General features: G+C 37.4%; 1 protein-coding gene across 14 annotated transcripts in view; it reads left to right on the top strand.

Annotated features, from left to right (window-relative positions):
• Positions 1 to 23,190, top strand: part of adgrl3.1 (adhesion G protein-coupled receptor L3.1) — a 225,729-nt gene that overhangs the window by 103,161 nt on the left and 99,378 nt on the right. For all 14 annotated transcript variants that reach the window (XM_038290305.1, XM_038290304.1, XM_038290309.1 and 11 more), the window contains exons 5-7: positions 772 to 881; positions 16,141 to 16,155; positions 17,402 to 18,190. In XM_038290305.1, the coding sequence (XP_038146233.1) occupies positions 772 to 881; positions 16,141 to 16,155; positions 17,402 to 18,190 (914 nt within the window). The remainder of the gene's footprint in view (positions 1 to 771; positions 882 to 16,140; positions 16,156 to 17,401; positions 18,191 to 23,190) is intronic.

Raw genomic sequence — 23,190 nt, 5'->3', positions numbered from 1 at the left:
AAAAGAAAAGAAAAAACAACATTCTACTCTGTCATCCAATAATGAACAGAGTTAGGTGGAAAATTGTGCTTCCTTCATTTAGCTACACATGTAATATTAAGCTTGGTCTACCAAGGGTGTTGATCGCATAACAAGTTTGTGTTTCAGTGAAAGCAAACTTTTCACTGACATGTGCTGCACTCTGCTTCTCAACACATCAGACTTTGCCATGTAAAGTACAGCTAGATAAAAAACCAACAACACATGCAGTTCTGCGTCCTTCCCTCCCCTCTTCAGCCGCGTTCAAAGACGAAGGAGTTGCTATGGTTATGGGAACATTTGACTACACTTAAACCTCACCCTCTACCTTCCTCATTAAAATTGACCTTGGTGATATTATTTGATAACTACACCAGATGGTTGGGCAGGGTACCTCAAATCAGCCTGTGTGAAATGAACAAGTGAGATTAAAGTCAGATTAATCATTTCAGACTGCTACATTCTTTAACACCAAGTTTTCCGGTGTTGCACTTATCAGACTTAAGTTTAATTATTCAACCTATGCAATGGTTGTTTAAAAAAATCTTTATTGCCATCATTGGCCTGTTTTTTCCTGGTCAGTTTTTTTAACAAACCCTCCCTAAATGTATATCTTTGCTTTTATTGTTAAAACAGTGGCTGTAACAATACACCCTTTAACAGGAAAAATCAACTAATTGCGAGATTTCTGTTTAAAAAGCCTAAAAGCACTCATAGATATGATGTTTGACTCCACTTATCTTCTCCTTGCAGATGCAACAACCGTACCCAGTGTGCTGTGGTAGCAGGACCGGATGTTTTCCCTGATCCCTGTCCGGGGACATATAAATACCTGGAAGTTCAGTATGAGTGTGTTCCCTACAGTAAGTAGCAAAATCATTATTTATATATATATATATATATATATATATATATATATATATATATATATATATATATATATATATATATATATATATATATATATATATATATATATATATATATATATATATATATATATATATATATATACCATCATAGAGAGGTATATCTATTTTAACTGTGTTTTAGTGAAATACTCTCCGTGTATTTTTCTTTACTAGTGGAAAATCCAATGTACAAAATATATATTGTACATTGGATATTTAAGTACAATAAAATAAATATTTTTATATAAATATTTCTTTTACCTTGCACAGTCAGTGAAATTTAATATTGTTAGTTGTGATAGAGGGACTTAATGGGATAACAGCTGAAATGCTGATCGTTAATAGATGAAGAAAAATTTTCGGAGTGTTTTGTTTGCTATTGCTTTAAAAGTGCATTAAATGCAGTGTGTTCTCACACTGATAAGTGAATAGTGGCAAATTATCTGTTTTTATAAACAACAAAAATAACCAGTATTATAATTTGACGCAATGAAGCATCCTTTAATTTTTTTTTTCTTTTTTTAACTCTAATATTATTTTTTTATTTCAGATGTATTATTAGTTGTTTCAGTTAAAAGTACAATAATTTACACATGCTCTCATTAAAACTAGTAGATTAAGTTTATAGCAGAAGGTAAGATGTCTTCCGTCCGAAAGAATATAAGATGTGAACAGAAATCCGAGACAAAGTGGACATCTGGTTAATGACCATGATGCTGTTACAATAGTTTGGGTTTTTTTTTGTTTTTTTTCCATCAAGATTTCCTAAAAATATATCCTAAATCTGGGTTAACCCTCCAAGCTTAATGAATGCAGAGGGGATCAGCATGGAGACTTAGCGGATTAAAGATATCTTTTTGTCCTTGATGTTTATTTAAAACTCTTTTGGTAAGGGGGTTTTTGTCCGTGAGCAGCAGCAAAATGCTTTCTCTGCATCCGTTTTCACCAGAAAGCTAAATCTTGTAATTTCCCCATATGTGCTGCTGCTCTCTGGTTACTCTTCTAACACAACAGCTGCTTATTAGAACTTATTCAGCTGGTTTTTTTGTTGTTTTTTTTTTTCATATTTTTTTTCACTTCGAGGCGTCTACTGTACACAAATTTATATTACACTGATGCTCTATTATCATACCCTTGTCAAAAGCCTGCTTTTTGGGACATAGAAATAAAACAAAGTACTATAAATAATTTAAAATCTTTCCCATGTATAATGTCACATATTGTTAAAACGTGTCAGTTAACCAAGCGAGTAGGAAAATGCTTGAGTCTTTACACAATTAAACAAATATTTTGTTCAACCAGCATTTGATTAGGTGCTCGGACATTATAATTCCAATTTGTTCTCCTTAAAGTTCTCCAAATCCATCAGAATACAAAACCATCTCCTATCCAAAGCACTAATCTGGCTCCTCCACACATTTTCTGCTCAATTAGGTGTAGATTCTGTTTTTTTTTTTTTTGCTAAAGCTTAAAGTTTTATTTTTGAAATAATCTGATAATTTGACATTGATGTTTGCTCAATGCGGTGCTTCCTTTCCCGACATAACAGACAAGTATTTGGAACTCTTTATAACATTATCTACTTTGCCAAAGTGCCTTAATCTGAGGAAAAGTAATCCTAAGACACAATGCAGCCAGCACTGTTTTTTATTTTCTTAAAAGTTGTTTTCGAGGTCATGAGCTGTGTTCTTGGTTTCTCTTTTACTTATAAATTAGTAACCCTAATTTGTTGTCTAATAAACTACCTTCACGTTAATTTTTAAGATGACTGTCAAGTGGTAACATTCATCTCAGCTGTACATTTAAATAAAAAGTGCACATATTACTAATGATAGAAATTTATTTCTAGTAGAGCTGGTTTGTTTCAGATTAAACCAAGTTATATAAAACTGCGAAAAGAGTAGATGCTAAAATTTGATTGAACAAAAATTAGTTTAAAGGTGTTGACACTCAAGCAACCAGCTTGTAAAAGGAAACACTGTGAAGAAAATGACTGATTAAAAAAAAGATAAAGATAAGTTTACTTCAGGAAATTATTTCTTAGAAGGCTAGAACTGACATTACCGTGCACGAGTTTAATTTTAAATGTATTATAGTCCTCAGTGCTTTATATAACGTGATTGATTATTACAACTTTACTGATTTTATTACAATTTGGAATGTGTGTGCTTTTGCAAGGGGCCTTAGAGGTCTTTGATCCTGGTCCTTAGGATCCACTGCCCTGCTTGCTGCATCCCTCATTCAAACGGATTCCTTCATCTGTGCATTCTCCATTCCATCACAAATAGAAGCTCTTCAAGTCAGTGTGATCATTTCCACTGACTGTTACACTAGAGCTTGATGCACAGCTCCACTCTTTCATCCATCAGATGTATGAATCAAGTCTATTTGTGACCAATGATGGAGCAAAATGCGTCAATCTCTACAAAACAGATGAGCCACATAGGATCAGACAATGGGAAAGTGAAGCAGAGCCAGTAAATTTAAAAATAAGAGGCCATTAATATGGATCCTGCAACCACTGAATAGGGACTGTTGGATGGTGACATTTTGCAGTGGATGAAAGAGACAAACACGTGAAGTATATCTCTGCTTCTTCACATCTGCATCAAATGATTGCATGACCACTTAGCAACTAAAGGGATACAGTTGCCTTTTAATCAATCATGTATCTAAATCAGCTGTGTGGAGGCAGGGAAGAACCTAAAACATTCAGGACATGTGGGTCTGAGGAGCAGGATAGAATTGGAGACCCCTGCTTTATTGCATGTAGTGGCCAAAAACCTCGGTCTTTCTGGCAGATATAAGTGAAAATTATTTTCTGTGGTTTTGAAGCAAACATTGTTACCTCTAATTGGCATATGCTGCTTTTGCATATTTCAGACAAACTGCACAGATATCGCCTATGGCAACTAAGAAGTAAGGTGGTTGGATATTGGAATTAATACTCAGAGGCCAACTACAGATTAAGTTACATGCAAAAAATACAGTACCGGTAGCTTATACTTTTGTTGTTTTTTTTGTTTTGGTCTTTTTTTTGCCATTTTTTTCGGCCCTGACTTTTTTTAAGTCATGGCCGGTTTATCTCTGACTTTCTTTTTTATAATCACAGCATACAGTAGCCTTGTCCGACCGTTTTTCATAGGTAACAAGAACTGTCAGAGAAAACAACAAATTTTGATAGTATGCATGTGATATTATCTATTGCAATACATACAGAGTCCCTTGTCAGGGGGCCAAAGCTCCAAGTCCATGTAGCTCAGCAGTCTTTGTCAAATTCATTTTATTCAGAAGGATTCATAATCTGTCCAAGGCTCAAGACCAGTAATTTGTTTTGTCTTGGCATTCTTCAGCAACAAGACTGCAGCGCGTGCTGGAGGCACACACTGACACATGTCTCTTTACATGATGCACCGTGGCACTCCTGATATGGCCAAGATACGGTCAGAGCTAATTAACCAGACTGAGTCATTAGGAGGAAATTTTGAGCTGATACAAAAAAATCCTTGAGTTATTTCCATCACTACACAAGTCAGGATGGGGCAGGATAGACAGTTTTTACGCACAAACTCAAAAAAAAAAGTTATTCTAAATAATTTGCCTTTTGATAAAATATAGAAAATAGACCAGAGTTTTTCATTCACTATTTTTTTTACTATTTTTTATTCTCTATCTTCATGAAGGATTGGGTAATAGCAATCATGCCCTTCACTCATTTCTGCACACTGATTCTCAGCTAACTGAAAACTCTTGAACTATCAGTCACAAGAAAGACATATTTGCCACTATATGAATGCTTTCAGTTGAAAAAAAAAATGCAGACAGTCATACTTCAGTATTGAAACCCAGGGAGATCCACTCATCTTTATTATGATACTAACACTGCTTTTAAATTACTTGCCTGTTAAGCATCTACCTACAGACTGGTCATCAAAGTAGGTTGCTTGAGTATTTGACAGGCTAACATGCTATTTACTTAGAGAGCTGTACAGTAAAAAAGAAAAAAAACAATTGAAAACTGCTACTAGCAAATGTACCAGCTGTCAATTTCAAAATAAATAAAAGTTTCAGATAATATTATAATCTATTGCTATTACTGTGTCTATTAAAACACTGTTGGATCTTGTTAACAGTTCCACTAATTTTTTATTTGTGTATTATGTGTATTTATTGTTGTGTTTTACTTGTTTTCACACTGTAAAACTCATGTTTCAGCCCATGTGTAAACCAGGCTGACTTATTGGAAAGACATTTTAACTTATTTAAAGAAACAAAATCCTCCTTCAGTCTTCACAATTGCAGACACTTTGCCAATCCTCATCTCACGGCCATCTACAGCCTTGGCATCACAGTCCATGCAGACGGCCAAGGTGATCTCCCACACTGAAGCATTCAATTATGTCTAGCTAAACGGCTCTTGCCTAGCGTCTAGAATGACCGGCAGATTAAATAAGAGGACTATCAGAGCCCTCTCTGGAGCAGATGGAAACACAACCTGATACCTGCTTAATGCCCCGCCAAGCGCGCATGCACACACATCTGCTTCACGCCCATTTGAGCATTAGAGTTCTTTGGGCTTTCAGCCTTCTTTCACTCATTCTTGACTTGTCCAAGAATGAGTGCGAAAAAAGCTGGACAGCAAACTGACTTGTTTTTAAAGAATTGGTTACTGCAAAGATCTGCAGATTGAGATCAATGGGAAATGAGTTACAAGTTGATCGGATGATTAGTGGGTGAGTGTGGGGTAAAATTTCTCTCTGCAAAAATAGGAGGCATCTATTTCAAAGTCATTAGAGAGCCCAGCTGACAGATGGAGGGACGGGGTGAGGGAGCTAAAGAAACGAGTCAAGAAAGGGGCTGTGAAGGAAAGACTGTGTGTTAGTATCTTCAGCTGTCCGTCAAAATGTGCAGTCTGGATCAGGTAGCATCGTGAATTAATTCATTGCTCCTGTGTATGTGTTTAAACTGGAGAAATGCTTATAAACATACAAAGAAATAATCATGTTTTTTCAAGATTAAATAAGTCTTTGGGTGTCACGAATCCCTGCTTTTGATGTTTCTGTCTAAAAACACCTCAACCTTTCAAGGCAGAGAGGCATGATGTTGCATTCCTCAAAAATTTATGAAATCAATTTTTCTTTGAAAGGTGTAATAATGTTTGGAGCTTGGAAAAAACTGACATTCAAGTTGGAGCTTCAGCCGTCAACGATCACGCAGCATGCATAAAGCAGCAAATCAATGCTGTCTGCAGCATTCCTGCCAGATATATGTTTTGTAAGACATTAAGTAGTGAAACATCTCCAAATTGTTCCATGCATCAAGCCGATTCAATAGAGACGGCTTGTTTTGTCAAATATATGAAAGTGCGCTCTTGTTTCCTTTTCTAAGAAGAGTGCATGCTCCAACTTTAATAAATCATTATTGCATTGAAGGCAAGTTAGGCATTAGCACAGTCGAATGAGTGCCACATCAGGAGACATCTATAACTCTTGGTGTGTCCCCCTGGACAGAAAGCACACTAGTGGTGCTGTTTGTGTGGTGTGTAAACACCTGACCCACCGAGCACTCATCTCTGAGGGGGGCCGTTGCTAATCACAAACTAAGTGTGAGGAAAGAAAATGAGCTGAGCTCCAGAGAGACACAACTTCACACTGCAGATGCACTTTTCCCTCACAACTTTCATTCAAGCAGAGTTTTTGCCAACTGCACAGATAGTGTAAACAATCCTCAAAGTGGGTTGTAAAACAGGCAATTCAATTATGTACGGTTCAGTTTTCAGTGAAACGATGCACCTTCATCCCCTTCCTCTTTATTCCTTCTAAAATTTTTGGCTTGTGCTGTCTTCAGCGCTCCTCATCTCTGCAGGATTTTGGCTGTTTTCCAAAGCTACAATCAAGTGCCGTCTCTTTTTTCCTCTCCTGCTCACAGTGGTGCGAGTGTGAGGTGGTCGTGTGCCAAACTAGCCAGCTAGCTTTTGCAGTAATTAGCCACCTGTGTATACACTCTCATAGCACTGCAGGCATACTATAAATATCCATACATCCATTAGCACAGTGCTGTACAAAGTGCTTCACCAAGGCAATTGTTATACATGGATAGATCTGACCTCAGAAAACAACATACCAGAGGAAAAAAGCGATAGTTGCTGCTTTAGTCATATTTATCCTTTAACAATGAATAAATTAAGTTGTGTTTAAAACAAGAAAATAATCATTTGTGTTTTTTCTTTGCAGAGCAGGTTCTGAAGTAAGTGAGGATAAATATTTAAAAACTGCAGTACATACAGCACAGATCTAGGTATTAAAGGTATATTGGAGGATTTTCACAACTTTTTTAAAAGACCCGCTCTCTCCACTTAAAAAAATGCACATGCTCAACCCTGTACCCACTACTGAGAGGGAACCTCTCTTAAACGGTGCTAGAGCATGCACAAGCCCATTTCTCCTCATGCACGCTCTGTTTAAAACTTGGTGTTTGCATCACTCATTAAAATTCAAACTTACTTTCCAAAAGAAGATTTGCAATCTTTCCACAGTCAGACTCACCAACAGTAAGTGAAAATGGGAACAAGCACGTGGGACGGACTTATGTAAACATATCACCAGAATGATTGACAATTAGGAGGACCACTTATGTTGATGATCCACCATGGAAAAGAACTTCCTTCACTATACCTTTAATAGGGTGAGCTGGAGATCTAAAAGTTAATTGGCTAACACTCTAAGCACTATATGCATTATGTACATAACAAAAAGATTCAGTGGGATTTATAGTATGTGCTAAATATGTATGTATCAATAGGAATAACTGATTATGTTGGCTGCATCAAGACCAAAAGTGGTTTCAAACTATTTCATAAAATAGTCTACAAAGGACTAGGGAGACTTTTATTGTAAAAAATTTTTTTTTATAAAATTAACATATCCTTCTGAAAGATTTTCTTACCAAGACAACAGCTGGTAATGATCAATCTTTTTTTCTGATCGATTGTTGAAAAAAAAAAAAACCCTGGCCAAGGCATAAGGCAACTTATCAGTTGTTTTAAGTGCATTCTTTGTTATGTATTTCTCGGGTTGTTCACCCTCTTGTTACATTGCACCTTCAGGGTTTACATGTGTCCTTCATAGCAGGGGCAAAATCTGTCTGCCATATGTCAGGCAACCAAAACTTATTTATTTTACTCTTCAATATTGAAAAGATAACTGCTCACTGACTTCTCTATCATAAAAAATTCCCTGCAGCTCCCCCAAAGCCGGCTATACCCTGCATATTTTCATAACAATATTTTCAATCGTTATACCCAGCTACAGTTCAAACTGCACAACGAAACCGCAGGGTTTAGAAGTTCACAGATCAAGATGTATGTTCTTACACTGTACGGCCTGACGCTTTGATGCGATCTACCGGCTCACAGTGCAAGTCCAAAAACCACGTCGGAATCAGCGCAGAGAGATGCCGCTGGTTGGACGTTTCAATCTGGAAGAATTCCCTTGTATACACATAAATCGGCTTGTAGCTCTACTTCAACAGCAGGATTTGTCCACGAACACCTCACGACGGCCCAACTTAATTTCAAACATGTTTGATTTTCTCTCGAATTTATGATTCCTGATCGGGAGGTGGTTGTGAGAGGCTGATCGCCCCTCCCTACCCCATGTATACCATACAATGTACAGTAGTAGCCATTTAAAATTTCCGCACTTTCCTTGATGGGCCCTTGGCTCGTCCTTAGCTGGTCCCCTAAAATTCCTTTAGAAACATCAATCTTTTTACTAGAATATTCTTTCTGTGGACATTAAGATCTAAAGAGAAGCATTGTCTCCTGGTCAGACCCTGTAATTCAGTGAAAGGCTGGAGTCAGTGGGAAAAAATATACATGCCCAGGAGAAGGCCAGTGTCTCGAAGTTAGAAGGGATTTTGCTGGGAGCTGCAGGGCAGTGGGCTGCCATTCGGATGGTGTTTGACAGAGAAAGGCCATTTTGAAAGGGGGCTACTGTAGGACGCACGATAAGGCACAAAAAATTCTAGCACGACTAGAGAATCGGCCCAAAAAGGGCAAAAAAATCGTACGGTGTCTGCCCTCCTTAAAGCTTTTTGATTTTGCTAATTTCTAACCTGCAATGAAAATCCATATTTCAATGCAAAGCCGTATCTCTTTGTGGAAAAAAAAGATTACACACCTTGATTGTGTCTTTTTTTTAAAAAGGACACTTGGGCCATGTCTATCCGTTTCCTCATCTTCATTCAGCATACCGTTGCTCTCTCAACTGCTGTTATGAACCAATTAGGAATTATTAATCAGGAAAGCCAGTGATACGTTATGCAATACCCATGCAGTCTATTTAAAACAATAGAAATTGGCTCGGTAGGAAAGCTAATTAAAAGATAAAATCAACCTTCTTGTCTGGCCAATTAAGGACTTCTGTCGGGTTGGACCTTTGGAATAACTTCATCATGATGACACCAGAGGAGCTATGTGTGTATGTGTTGTCCTGGAAACAGTCACTTACCGTTAGGATTGCTGGTGTGAGTGCATTGTATGAGCGTTTGTCTGGGCAAACACTGCAGTTGTTTCCATGTAAGAGAGGAGAAGATGGGAAAGGAACCAAAAAAACTGAAGGAGAGATGGCAGAGCGACAGCTGAGACAGAGATAGAGGGAAATGGGTTAGACGTGGAACAGAAAGAACGAATTAACTGATAAAAGACGGCACGCAAAAGGTGGACAAGGATTGGCTTGGTGAGGGGAGAGCAGCAAGGGGGAGAAGTGTTGGAAATACAGAGGAGCTAATGGAGAGAACGGACAAGGAGAAAGAAGCACAGTGAAATAATGAAACAGGATGGCAGGTGAGGATATCAGAACAACAGGGTTGGAGAGGGTAAAATAATGGAGAAAGGAAAGCAGAAAATGTCCATGTCCAGAAATGACCTTGGGTCTGTGCCTCCGACTGATTGCAGAGCAGAGATAATCACTGCGAGGCTGCTGTCGCCACACATTGTCACCACTTCACATAAATCACATGCACACCTTCTTTACTCCTAGATGAACACGTCCTAAATAAACCATATATTTTCAATAAAAACGCTAATTATCTTTACACTACAGCATAGTTATGGTAGCACTGCTTCTTTTGGAGTGTTTACATAAGGAAAAAGTGGAAAAAACAGTGGAAAAAGGGATTTCATCTAAGGTAGAGACATTCCTCTAGATTTAAGACTTTAAGACAGATCTTAATAACACACTGAAGGATTTTTCGCAAATGACACAAAAAAAGTGACATGTCCGTATAATTCTGCTAATAATTTCTAATATTAATCTACACCCATGCTCACAATTAATGAGCATAGTTTTCATTTGTAGCTGAGAAGGTACAGTAAGTGATTCTGCAAATGATCTGTCAGTTAGTGGATAGATAAAAACCTGACGCTTCCTCTGCATGTTTCAGTTCTGAAGAATGTTAGGGGAGACTCTGACAGACGCCGCTTTCTTGTTGACGTTCTCTCAGAATTAAGGACATTTTCTTGCAAAGTTGTCACAGCCCGTTTTTTTTCTTCCCTCATCTTCTTTTTAGCTACAGTCAGTTGCTAAATTAACAGCTGTAGAGAAAAACATCTCATCTCTTTGCATCATCCTCCATGCATGAGCCCCCCCTTGACAAAACCTTGGGGTTTCAACAGATGTCTCACTGACATATATTGTCGAATCCTGCGTGCTGAAAAATGAATGTCTGTGATCTTATGAGGAGGCTTGATGTCTTACCTTCGTCCTAGAGATAAAAAGGAGACACCTGGAAAAAAAGCTTGCAATAAGCTCCACAGCAGAGGCGTCCATTAATCTAGTGAAACACAGCGGCGGTACAAATTGAATGGCATTTGTTTGACATTTTGTGTGCCATTTGGTATACTTGTTGTCCTCCACACTTCCATTTGAAATCTATTAGTTGCCAACAACCTTCACCTCTACATGTTTCTGCTCTGTATATGAAAGGCTGCTTAAGAGCCTCTGGTCATTCGAAGACTTTGTTGTTTTGTTGCCATTAATCATCTGCCCCACAATGTTTCCCTTTGAATCTGTGTCTAAAAAACAAATCCTATATGTTTCAATTAAATCTATAATCTTTTTTTTCTTTTGGTGAGATTCTGTTTTATTAAAATGCATAACTTTCCTGGCTGTCTGATTCAGCATATATGAGTCCCATTCAGTCCAGGATGCAGAACTGAACATCTTGTCCAAGAGAAGCAAGAACAAAAGTGACAATTAGCCATCTTAACACAACTCTGGTATAGAACTGGATATTTAAAAAATGTTGATTTTTCTATTTTTTAAAGTGTCCCTATGTTTGAATTAGAGGTTACTTAAATACTAGGTTGCTTGCAAGACATTTAAATAGTGTTACACCAATGAGTTTCTAGTATGAAACAGGAAAATTTTAAATTCCTATTGGTTAATAACTTTAAAATATAAAAGTAAAATGTAATAAAAAAGCATAAATATTATGGAAGTATGTGATTACTGTTTTGTATAACTGTTGTATCTTTTTGTCAGGGTACTCACTCTTACACAGGAAGATCATTAGTTCCACACAGCCTAATATCTCTACTTCATGTAACATTCCTGACTGTAATCATAAGCGATAAACCTCATGGTTGTTGAAAGCGCATTGAAATACAGTTTAAACTAAGTTTTTCAGATTTGCGTTATTAGTTCTTCACCACTCTCAGGTAGGCCTGGTCTGGTAAAAAAAATAGTGATGGCATGATAACGTTGCAGTGTGTGAGATTTATCTCATCTAGTAGTGAATTAAATTAATTATAAATGACAGAAAATGGCGCTCTTGTGCCTCCATGTTAAGCATGTAAGAATTATTACGGAAGTGTAGAGTGATCTTGTTATTTCTGCATGTTAGCCTCCGTTACTCTTGTCTAATCAGCTAAAATGAACGATGAAACACATTTCACTGAAAACAGAGCTTAAGGAAGCTTCCACTCACCTACTTAGGATTTTTGGGAAGAACATAAGCAACAGATAAATGTTGCAATCAAGATCATCCAGTGATGGCTAACAAACAAACTAGCTGACCCTGCTGGGGAGAAAGACTTTTTGCTGTATTACACTGCCCTGGTTATAACAAATAAAAAATACAACAAACAAAACTAATTATATTTTGCTAATAAGAAGCAAATGTGTTACACACTATCTCTTCAATAACAATATGTTGCAGTATTATGATTGCACTGCTTATTTTTATTTATTTTTAAATGTTCAGTTCCAAAAGCAAAGTGGAAGATCTTCAGCTTTTGATTTAGATGACCCGCTCCAACCAGTTTCTTATTAACCTACAGTATCCTATCATGAAAATCTTAATACATAATCAGCTTTTTCAGTGGGGGCTTAAAATTACTTTTCCTTGCAGGGTCTCACTTCCCTTAAGTGCACATGTTTTTACTTATTAGTGATACAATTAAGCTTACTAATGAACATGTTTTTTTATTTTCATAGGATGACTATGTTTCCAATGCTTTAATAGTAATGACAAATCAGGGTAAACTGCACAACAACAGATTTATTTTTTTATTAACTCAATGCATCTCTGAGTTTCCATTGTGTTTTAGATTCAGAAGTTTAATGTAAAGTTTACTAGTAAAGCATTTTATGGACAGATAAGCAGTAGAAATTACAATCAGGAATCCGACTACACAAAACAAATGTCTGTGTCTAGGCATTCGGGACATTCCATTAAAAGTAATGAAATTACGTGGAAGATATACCTGGAAAGTTGTGGCCAGCATAATCATCAAGCCGTGTGTGTCTAATGAAGCTAAAGACTGCATTAACCTTACCTTGAATTGAGCAAAAACGACATGGGTGATGCCAGATGTGAGGCCTCCTAAGGCGGCCACTGTCCAAAAGCACATTGGGCAACCTTTTACCCATATAACTGACCTTAACAGATTTCAGAGCCAGAGGTGTGCACATCTCTCACCATCTTAGGGAACCAAAGATGGGCAGAAAATTTTGAAGTGCTCGACTCCTTCAGCCATCATCCAAGCTGCAGAGCTGGCAGATATACACGGCTGCACAGGTGGAGGGGTTGTGATGCTGCAGCTGCACAAACAACATAATGGAAAACTTTTTTATTTTTTTATCTTTTCATATCTGAGTAGACCATCACACCAGTGCATGCCTATTTCCAGGCCAGCTGTTATCTGCAGTGTTACATTCAGCAGATAGCCGGAAGGATAAATATATTACAGATGTTTGTATTGCCATGTTTGCTAGTCTGTTTTTATTCTTTTGAATAGGTCTAATTTAGTATATTTTAAAGAATCTTAATTCTCAGAAAAAAGTGTGATAATATATATTCAATACAAAATCAATAAAGCCTTTTATCTAAACATCACTTTAAAAATCCTCCCAAACTGTATCTTCACTGGTATTAGTCCTTCTATCACACATGGACACCCTCCCTATTGCATAGAAAGGCTATCTGCTTTTTTTCCCAGCTCTCCTCACAAGGGAGTTGCCTGCATGTGGTGTACCATTTTAAACCTTAACTCAAAACGGCTCACAAACACACATGCACACATAAATGTGCACACTTGTTTTGAGTTTTGACTTCAACACGATCTTCTTCTGGAGATTGCTTATTTATCGGGAGTTGTACTAAGCTGCACCAGTTACCATGCATTTTTCATGAGCCAAGGATTTAATGGCTGCCTGCATGTGTGTGTGTGTGTGCGACATGCATTTGTGTCTGTGCTGTTCTTGGTGATGAGTTCAAGCATCAGTGTGTTGAAGAATTTATGCACGCAGAGCGCAAAATGTAGTGCGTGTGCACTATATATAAACATGTGTCATGCAAAAGTTCTGCGAAATGTTTTTCCTTTGGGGACTCTCCTGCTCCTCTCCCCTCCTTTTCCTCTCTCATCCCGAGGGACTCCTTCCATCCAGCAGGTCTGTTACAGTCTTGAAAGACATGAGGGCACTGCCTGCAGGATTAGGTTTCTGCCATGTTCACATTCCACACTGGTCCTCCAGGGACCAAGGTGGAATGAAATTCATATGTTTAAGAGGTTTTCATGCAAGTATGCACATTTCACTGCAGGGTGCCATGAAGCTCTGCATTTGTCTGATCTATAAAGAGAATTTGTATTGAGTTATAATGTACCAACACCTCATAGTATGAGATCTTGCTTGATAAAAAGCATAATATTGTTTAAATTTACACCTAGCATTAGCCAAATGATACATTTATGATAATTTGGGATACAGCAGTTTGAACAGGAAATGGGTTGGCAGTGCGCTGAAGCTGTCGTTTGATGCTGTTTTTAAAGTTAGTTATTAGGAATTGCAGAATTCCAAAGGAAAACGTCTAGTCCTGTTTGTTTGTCTTTTCTCCACAGAATTAACTGGAACAAAAAAACTTTTCTCAAATTGTCATCTAGGCATATTAATGCGGAGGCTAATTAGCTTTAGCAATGCTATTTCTGCAAACTCTTCAAGGTGTAAAACTCGGCAGAGCAAGTTGAGTCATTATTAAAGTCTATTTAGGAGCTGTATTTTTTCATTAAATTAATGATAAACTTTACATATTGTGTTAATGTACAACTCTGAAGGAGTTTCCGGAAACCCAGTTAGCTCAGTAATTGAACAGCAAGAACTATCCAGTAGAAACCAAATGTAATCATTGTTAAAAAAGAAATAAAGAAATAACAAAGGAAAGAAAAAAAGACATATCACCACCATAATTAATACCGTGCAGTTATACTTACAACTTATTTCTTAAATTCATTTAACGCTTGTATTTAATTTGTTTTTCTAAGTCTACAAGGTCATTTTTAGGAACATAAAATTATTAGATGAATCCATAGAAACTGTATTGTTTAGCTGCTGAAATGCAATATATTTAAACTGTGATAAAAAAAGGAGAAAATTAGTGAAAGCCAATGTTTACTTCATGAACTGTGGGAGGAAAACATTTACCAATATAAAAAAATGTAATATAGAATTTGTGGATAAGGAGAAAAGAATATGATGAGCCATTAACTATGCATTTCTGGTATATTGTTACCATATCGCTTACAGTACAGTTCTTTTTAAACAAGAACTATGGATTTTACAGCAAAATATTTTTTTTCCCTTTATTTGTAGCCATATCTTATTACACCAAAACATGTTGAAAATGAATAAAGCTTTTTATTAGGTCAGGGGTAGTTATAAAACCTTATTGGTAAAGAAATTAAGAGACAGCATCAGCAATGTTGTTGTGGCATTATTGGACCAGCTTAGAATTAGATGGACTTAAATGTGCAATGCATAGATTAGTCCAACCTGGGTTAGATTGTTTCTTTTAAATACTTCTTAAGATCTCTCTGCCTTTCTTCCTGTCTTGCCTCTAATGAATAAAGGCCAGTAGTACTAGACCCTCCACCCTACTGAAAAGATTATATTTTAAGATTCATTTTACTGATTAAATATTATGGGTATTTTTCAGAAACCCAGTATCATGTATTGTCTCATTCTGTAAGCTGGGTGTATAATTACACCTCTGGTGTTGAGATTAAAGCAAACCAGCTCCCATCTCCACACACTGATGCTTTAACATTCATACTCACAAAAATGATTTACAAATCACCAGCTGAGCCATTGTGGATCAGAAAGCATTATTATGTAGTACTTTTGGTTGGTCCACTGAAATGCAATCCTACTAATCACATAAATTTTCGAGTTTTCATTGCTCCACTGCTATCAGCATACATTAAAGAGCTCATTATCTCAGGTCATTTTGTTTTGCTGTGTTTTGTTCTGCAAGACCACCAGAGCTACAACAATGCTATACATTTTTGTTCCATGCTCCTGCTCCATCCATGTACTCCAGCTTAAAGAGTGTCTGACTGCCAATTGCATCTTTACTTCCCATCTACATATGCATGTGTGAAACATATGGGAGATGCAATAGTGTCATATACTGCAGCTTTCCTGTTGCATTGCAGCCTCCTAAGACGCTTATGTAATGTTATTGCCAATCACACATGGAGAGCATCCTGGCTCTCTTACAAGGTTAGGATGAAATATGAGGACGATTATAGAGATCCGAGATTGTGTTATCGGGATTTCCTTATTATTGCATCATTAATCTATTTTTGTCTCTTTCTCTCCCTTGTTCTCTTTATTTTTTTCTTTTTCATATCTTTTGCCTGTGGCTCATGCAGAAGTAGAACAAAAAGGTAAGTCAATCTCACACACACTTTAGCAAAATCAGGCTGTGGGTGTCACTTTTTTAATAAAATTAAATGCTTTGTTATTATGGTAAAGCAGCATTTAGTGGAAATGTAGAAACACTGCATCTCATTAGACAAACTCCAGGGTCAGATTATTCTATGCAATTGTAGGAAATGTCACTTCTCCAACTTCCCATTGGAGTACATTTTTATAATGAGCCATTAAGAAAAGAATGACATTGACTTTAAATATTTCATAAGCTGAACTAATGCCAGCACTTTGAAAAGGCAGTGACTGTTCAATCAATATTCCCAGGCTTTTGTGTTAAATCTGGAAATGCACAGCGGAGAAGAATGGGAAAACCACAACTGCCACATCTGGCATGTCTGTATCTGCTGCGCCGATGCGACAGCATTCCAGTTAAATTACTAAGGCTCCTATGATTGGTTGCCGAGGCTTCCCAGAATCGGCTCCATGTCCCACATCCCTCATAAAACATGACCTCAGTATTCCTCAATGGGAAGGCTGAGCATGGATTGGGAAAATAGTTATTGTAGCAACTACAAAAACAGAAGACAATAAAAGATGTGCCCACTTCTGCAGTCGCCCCTTACTGATGGTAACAGAGAGAGAGAGAGAGAGAGAGAGAGAGGGTGAAGCAGAGGAAGCATTGTGAGGCTAATGAGGAACTGAGGAGGGAGTGAGGAAAGGGAACCGAAGGAAAGAGTAGAACAAAGGGTACCATTTTCTCTTTATCACGTAACTGTTAGAGCAGAGTGTAATCTGTTGAAATTCAGGGATGCTGTTTCTGTGCTTTAACAATAACAGTTAATGTAGAGTATCATCATTCACATTTATTCAGTGCTGGTTTCTCAAAGGGCACCATGGTCTAGAGTGTGGTACTTGAGAAAAAAAAAATCTATTTTCACTTAGGTGAAACAGTGCTAAACAAAAACAGGTTTATATTGCCACCTGTTATGATAATTCCCTGGAGAAGAATATTCCTCTATGTAGTTTACATTTTAACAAAATATAGACCTACACCATCGCTGGCTGATGATTCCTGACTTAACATGTTTAGAGCTGTATGGGCTAAAAAAAAGTTGATGCCTGCTCAGAGGACCAATTACATGTTACAAGCTTGGCTAATTAATCATTTAGAAAAACAGATCATCACAGAAAATGTTTTTAGTGTATCAACAAATGAGTAGGGTTTATCTAATGTGATTATTTCTTCATTTTTTTTGTTAGTATTTCTCTGCCCGGGCATCCTACGGGGAGTTTACCAGAGCGAACATCTTTTTGAGTCTGACCACCAGTCAGGTGCTTGGTGCAAAGACCCTCTTCAAGCCTCTGATAAGATATACTACATGCCTTGGACCCCGTACCGCACAGACACCTTAACCGAGTATTCATCCAAAGAGGATTTCATCGCAGGCCGCCCCACCACCACATACAAACTTCCGCATCGCGTGGATGGGACCGGTTTTGTGGTCTACGATGGTGCACTGTTCTTCAACAAAGAGCGCACACGCAACATCGTAAAGTTCGACCTGCGCACGCGCATCAAGAGTGGCGAGGCCATCATTGCCAACGCCAACTACCACGACACATCTCCATACCGCTGGGGAGGCAAGTCCGACATTGACCTTGCAGTAGATGAGAATGGGCTATGGGTGATCTACGCAACAGAGCAGAACAACGGGCGCATTGTGGTGAGCCAGCTCAACCCTTACACCCTGCGTATTGAAGGCTCATGGGACACTAGCTACGACAAACGTTCTGCTTCCAATGCTTTCATGATATGCGGTGTCCTGTATGTCGTTAAGACCGTGTACGAAGATGATGACAATGAGGGGACAGGAAACAAGATTGACTACATGTACAACACAGACAAGAGCAAGGAAATGACAGTTAATATACCATTCCCTAACTCCTACCAATATATAGCTGCAGTGGATTACAACCCAAGAGACAACCTGCTGTATGTTTGGAATAACTACCACGTGGTCAAGTATTCACTGGACTTTGGCAACAATGGTAAGTACAACCGAGAGTCACCCTTAAATACAGCATCTCTTTTCATTTTTCCATCATTGCCAGCCAAACTTCCCTTCCAGATGATGTATTTAACCGACAAATACTTTTTCAGCTGTGACATATGGAATGCTTATAGGCTCTGATCTTCTTTTCAGTACTTAATTCTGTTAAATTACTTGGAAAATGTAGAAAAAGAATTGCTCCATCTGTGCTGTCAGGACTCTCAGCTATGACTGTTCTTCACCTCCTCCCTGCAATCCACACTGCACGTGCACAGAACTCCAAAAATTCAAATGACAAATAATTTAGCTCCAGCGTACCATCACAACTGCTCCTCGATATGCTGTCTCTACATCAAAAAGTCTTCTTAGATCCCTACCTTTAGAATAATAGTGCTGGAATAGTGCTATGTTGCACTTCAAAGACCCTTACTTTGTGGAGTATGATTTTCTAGCTTTCTCTTGTTTCAATGACTGCTGAGAATTCTTTAGAATGTACAAAAATTTCTGCGCATGATGAAATATCCTTTAGCCTGAGCTTGACATTCATTATAGTTTCCTTTTAAACCATCTTATGAGTTTGCTATGAAATGTTGTTACCATTTACACTTAAGAACTCCGCAGGATCGTTCTATATCTAATTTTACCAAAGCAGCAATCACTGATATATATATTTTTCTGGGAAATGTTTTTCTAATACAGCAGGGGAAAGTGAAAAAAATATAATTTCCATCTGATTCAATCATTTAATTTGTCAGCAATATTTACCATCTTCTTATAACTTAAGAACAACTTATTTCTCAGAATGTAAAGACACTTAAATTGAAGTCCAAATAAAAAAAATGCTCAAATGAATAACTCAACAGTATATTGGCTGCAAATTTACGGGTCATTATCCAATTAAAAGACTCAAAGAGAGACTTATGGAGGTTGTAAGCTATTTGTTAATAATCTGGTTTGTATGATGTCATTTGACAAACTCCCACAGTTTTGGAAGAGAAACAGTTACAGCTCAATAGATCCTTTACAGTGCTTAAGAGGGATTATGAAGCACTCATGCGTTATAATATATACTTTGTAACTGAGCAGATTAACCGTTCAAGTTTGTTCCAGATAAGTTCCGTATGAATCTTTTTGTGTTGAGTGAAGCACATACCATACATTTAGAAATGTGATGGTAGGACTGAAGCAATGTTTTCACATCTACCCAACAGCAAGTACTTTTTTCAGGTTTTTATATAGACTTGGTGATCATAAGGTGCTAATGCTTGCTGCAGTTCTGGAACAGTGAGCTTTGATATTTTTTTCAACCTGATTAAGAAGATCAGTAAACAGATGCCTCGACTGAATGACGTGTCTTTTTTTTATACTAATAAAACAAGATAAACATGTTCTTCTAATACAGAAAAATCATATTTTTTGTTTAATTTCTGTGAATGTTTGAAAGACTCAGTAACATTGTCTAAGTTGAAGAGTGTCTCATTTTAGCTCTGGTATGAGTTGTGAGTCTGACCTCCTGTTCATCTTTCCCCTTGGATGGATGGAAGGACTTCAGCCCCAGGAGCCTAAAGGGCTATTTGCCAGCATAATTGCCTTTCAGCACCTTTCTATGGAGTGGTCAAGGCAGTCTGGCTGCGTGTCTTATTAAATGATGTCTGAATTAACGCATGCTCTTACATGCAGTTAGGCAGCGCAGTACAAGAAATTATAGAGAGAGACAGCCGTAAACTTGGTTTTTACCGATCAGTGTGTGTGTAAGTGTGTGGCTATGTATGTGTGAGACATTGCTGTAAAAATGTGCCTGTGTGTGTGTGTGCATAGACATGCATATTGATGAGTATGTACGCTTGCTAATGTATTTATAGCATAAGTTGCTGTTTCATTCATGAATGTTTATTTATTATGAAGGTGGTATCATGCTTATTATGGAGCTCACAGAGTCTCGGGTGGCTCTAAAGAGGAGATCAATGGGGATTCAGTGTGGTGAATGACCTCCAGTGCATAGCAACAAGCCAGAGTACTGACCAGAGGGAGATAAATACATACAATCAATGGAACATCACTCCTTTTGCGTTCCTCATCACTCCCCCTGTCTCACTTAGGGAGGACAAAGAATAAATTAACTACCTTAACTACATGATTTTCTCATTCTCCGGAAAATGAAGCGACAGATCGATTCTCTGAAGGTTTCCTCTGTTGCATGCTGACACTATTGTGTGGTCTTCATGCCTGCTAAACTGTTAGAGAGAGAAGCTTGTTAATGTTTTCTTTCCTTTCAAATGTACCAAGCATGCTGTTAAAGGCTGGAAGGAAACTTACCATGTTTTAGCTTAAGCATTTTTCTCTGTTCCTTTTTTCAGTATATTCAGCGAGGAAATACAGCGAGGAAAAGGCCTTCCAGAAGGTTTCGGCTCATTACTGATGTAGTCTAATGTACTCCCTGTTTTTGTTTTCACTTATGTGGACTTCTTAAGATATGAAATGAGACAGGAAATGGGCCACGGTCTAAGAAAGAGACAAGGTTGGCCACCGAGGACAGAGAGTAATTGGGCAACAACAGAGAAGCACCAATTACTTAGTTGTGTCTACCCAGCTGGATAACAAAGGCAGGCGGTTTGAAAAGAGTTCACTTCGAGGCACTTGGATTGTTTGGTTTCAGCATGCCAGAAAAGTACCACAGCTTCCTTGGCATTTTGCAAGCAAGGTACAAAAACAGTGCCACAAAACTGCACTGGAGTATTTGTCAGGTTAGTTTAAAGAAATATCAGAATAAATTGGGGAAAAATTGCAAAGTTCTAGTAATGCTATTAATAGGGATATCTGCAGATACCTACTTTTGGACTTAACAGCCTTTTTCTGAGCACAGATAGAGGACTTTCTTAGATGTGTATTACAAGATTCAAACTATTTTTAAGCTCTGTGATAATAACAGCACTGGTTAGCCAGTATTGCTAAAGTTGGCAGCTGTGGATACTCAATAAAGAGACTGTTTTGTCTTCTTTTTTTGATAAAAATTAAGTTCATTCAATTTCTTTTGGTTGTAAAATTCACCTGGACTGACCAAACCTGATGTGTTGATTAATTATTCTTATTACAGAACGAAGACTAGTTTGGGTAATTTGCAAAGTTGCATTACACAACATTTGACAAGACAAGAAAACAAGCCATCAACCCCAAAAAACAAGAAAGCAGGAAAAAAGCAACAGCTAATCCTGACTTAGATACATTTATCCAAATGCAAGAAGACAATTCATTTCATGAACAAAACTTACTGTTTTTGCTTGTATTCTGAAACAGAAGCTTTGCTGCTCAATTTTACAACACAGAATTCAACAGTAATAGTAACTTAAATTAATTTCATGTGTCAATAACCAGAAAATATATTGCCCATTAGTTACTGTAAATGGCTCTTTATGTTATCTGATTGAGGAAAGAACTAAAAGGTGCAGTTTCACAGACTGTAGTTATATTGAATTACCACTATTTAAGAATCTGTATAACTGGTTGAATTCAGATTGATTTTTTTAAGGTGTGTGTGAACAGTATAAGTGCAAAGATTAACGAAATTATGTGTGACAGATTACTGAAGTTAGACCATGATGGGAGGTGACCAAAAGCTTAATTTACAACTCATGGCAAAAATAGCGTGGAAACAGATCTGTGGTAGGATCGTTAACTCTTTGTACAATTCGACCTCCTTTTTCAAAGGAAACCACCAAAAAAACAATATACCAGTAAGTGATAACACACTTTTAATTCCCAAAATGTATGCAGATGAAGGATATACCTCACCACTGATTGCCAACATCAGTCACGTATTTAAATAGCAGGAGTTAATTTTTAGTGCAGTTTGCTTTTCATCAAGACAGAGGTTTCTTGCTTAATGCAAAGATGGGGTGGGGGATGATCCAATATGAGCTCTTAATGCAGACTGGCACACACCTGCTGACAAAGCCTCAGTGTGGGTGTTTAATAAGAGACACAAAGCATGCTCTCTAAGTTGTGCATTGTTCTCAGAGATTAATTAAAGATTAATAACAGTATGCTGACGTTATATTGAACATAACTTCCGTGATGACGCCACCCTTTGTTTTACTGCTCTGCAGTTTTCATCCTTTTCAAAGTCATAGTCCAAATGCCATCACACTTCCTGACAGCCTAACCCAGCAGTGAACTTCCACATTAAACCCATGGACAGGATCAGTCACAGAACAGTGTCAGCAGAATGTCATCTGCAGAGATGGGCCTCTTCCCTCCAGCAGTTGTGGACGCACCAACTGGCTAGAACTGTTGAAGTCTTATGTCATCTGCTCTTTTCTGTGATACATATTGGATTTGTGCCTTTCATGGTACATGTATGATTTTAAAAGGTTCTGCTCAGAATAAATATTGTATTTGAGTAAAAAGATCAATCCATTTGTACTGTTAAAATATAACTTTATTTAGGTTTTAGTTCACATATCAAAACAACGGCATATCTTGATTCATTTTCAATTGTATGTACCATTGAACTAGTATTGTTGAAGTGACTGGAAATAAAGCAGTGGAAACAACCTTATTATATAAATAAATAAAAACTCAAGTCTCACAAAGACGTTTAAAGTGTTCATAAAACAGATTAAAATTGAAATAAGAAATCCCATGCAGAGATTAACCAGTCAAACTTTTGTAGCCATGTCAGTTTGGCATGTAAAGTATGGGAAAAAAAAATATAAATATATTAATTTTAAACACTCTTACTGCAACCTCAAATGTGTTATGATCTGCCGTTCTGGGATGTTTGGTTCTGTTTAGTTTTCCTTTGTGGTATTTAGTTAGGCTTAGATTTATGTTATTCTGTTTTTGCTGTTAAGAATTATATCATTTTAGAATTCTTAGTTTTACGATTCCGGTTTTATGTTGTTGTTTTTTTAGTTATTCCATTCCTCTATCCTCTAGTTTTCCCCTTAATCAATCTTTATTTTCTAGTTTTTGGTAGTATTTCTCTTTTGCTTCATTTAA

The sequence above is a fragment of the Cyprinodon tularosa genome, unplaced genomic scaffold, assembly GCF_016077235.1.
Source record: "Cyprinodon tularosa strain WSP-4 unplaced genomic scaffold, ASM1607723v1 ctg279, whole genome shotgun sequence".
Taxonomy (NCBI): domain Eukaryota; kingdom Metazoa; phylum Chordata; class Actinopteri; order Cyprinodontiformes; family Cyprinodontidae; genus Cyprinodon; species Cyprinodon tularosa.
The sequence above is the reverse complement of the archived record's forward strand: the minus strand, read 5'-3'. Positions and strand labels throughout refer to the sequence as shown.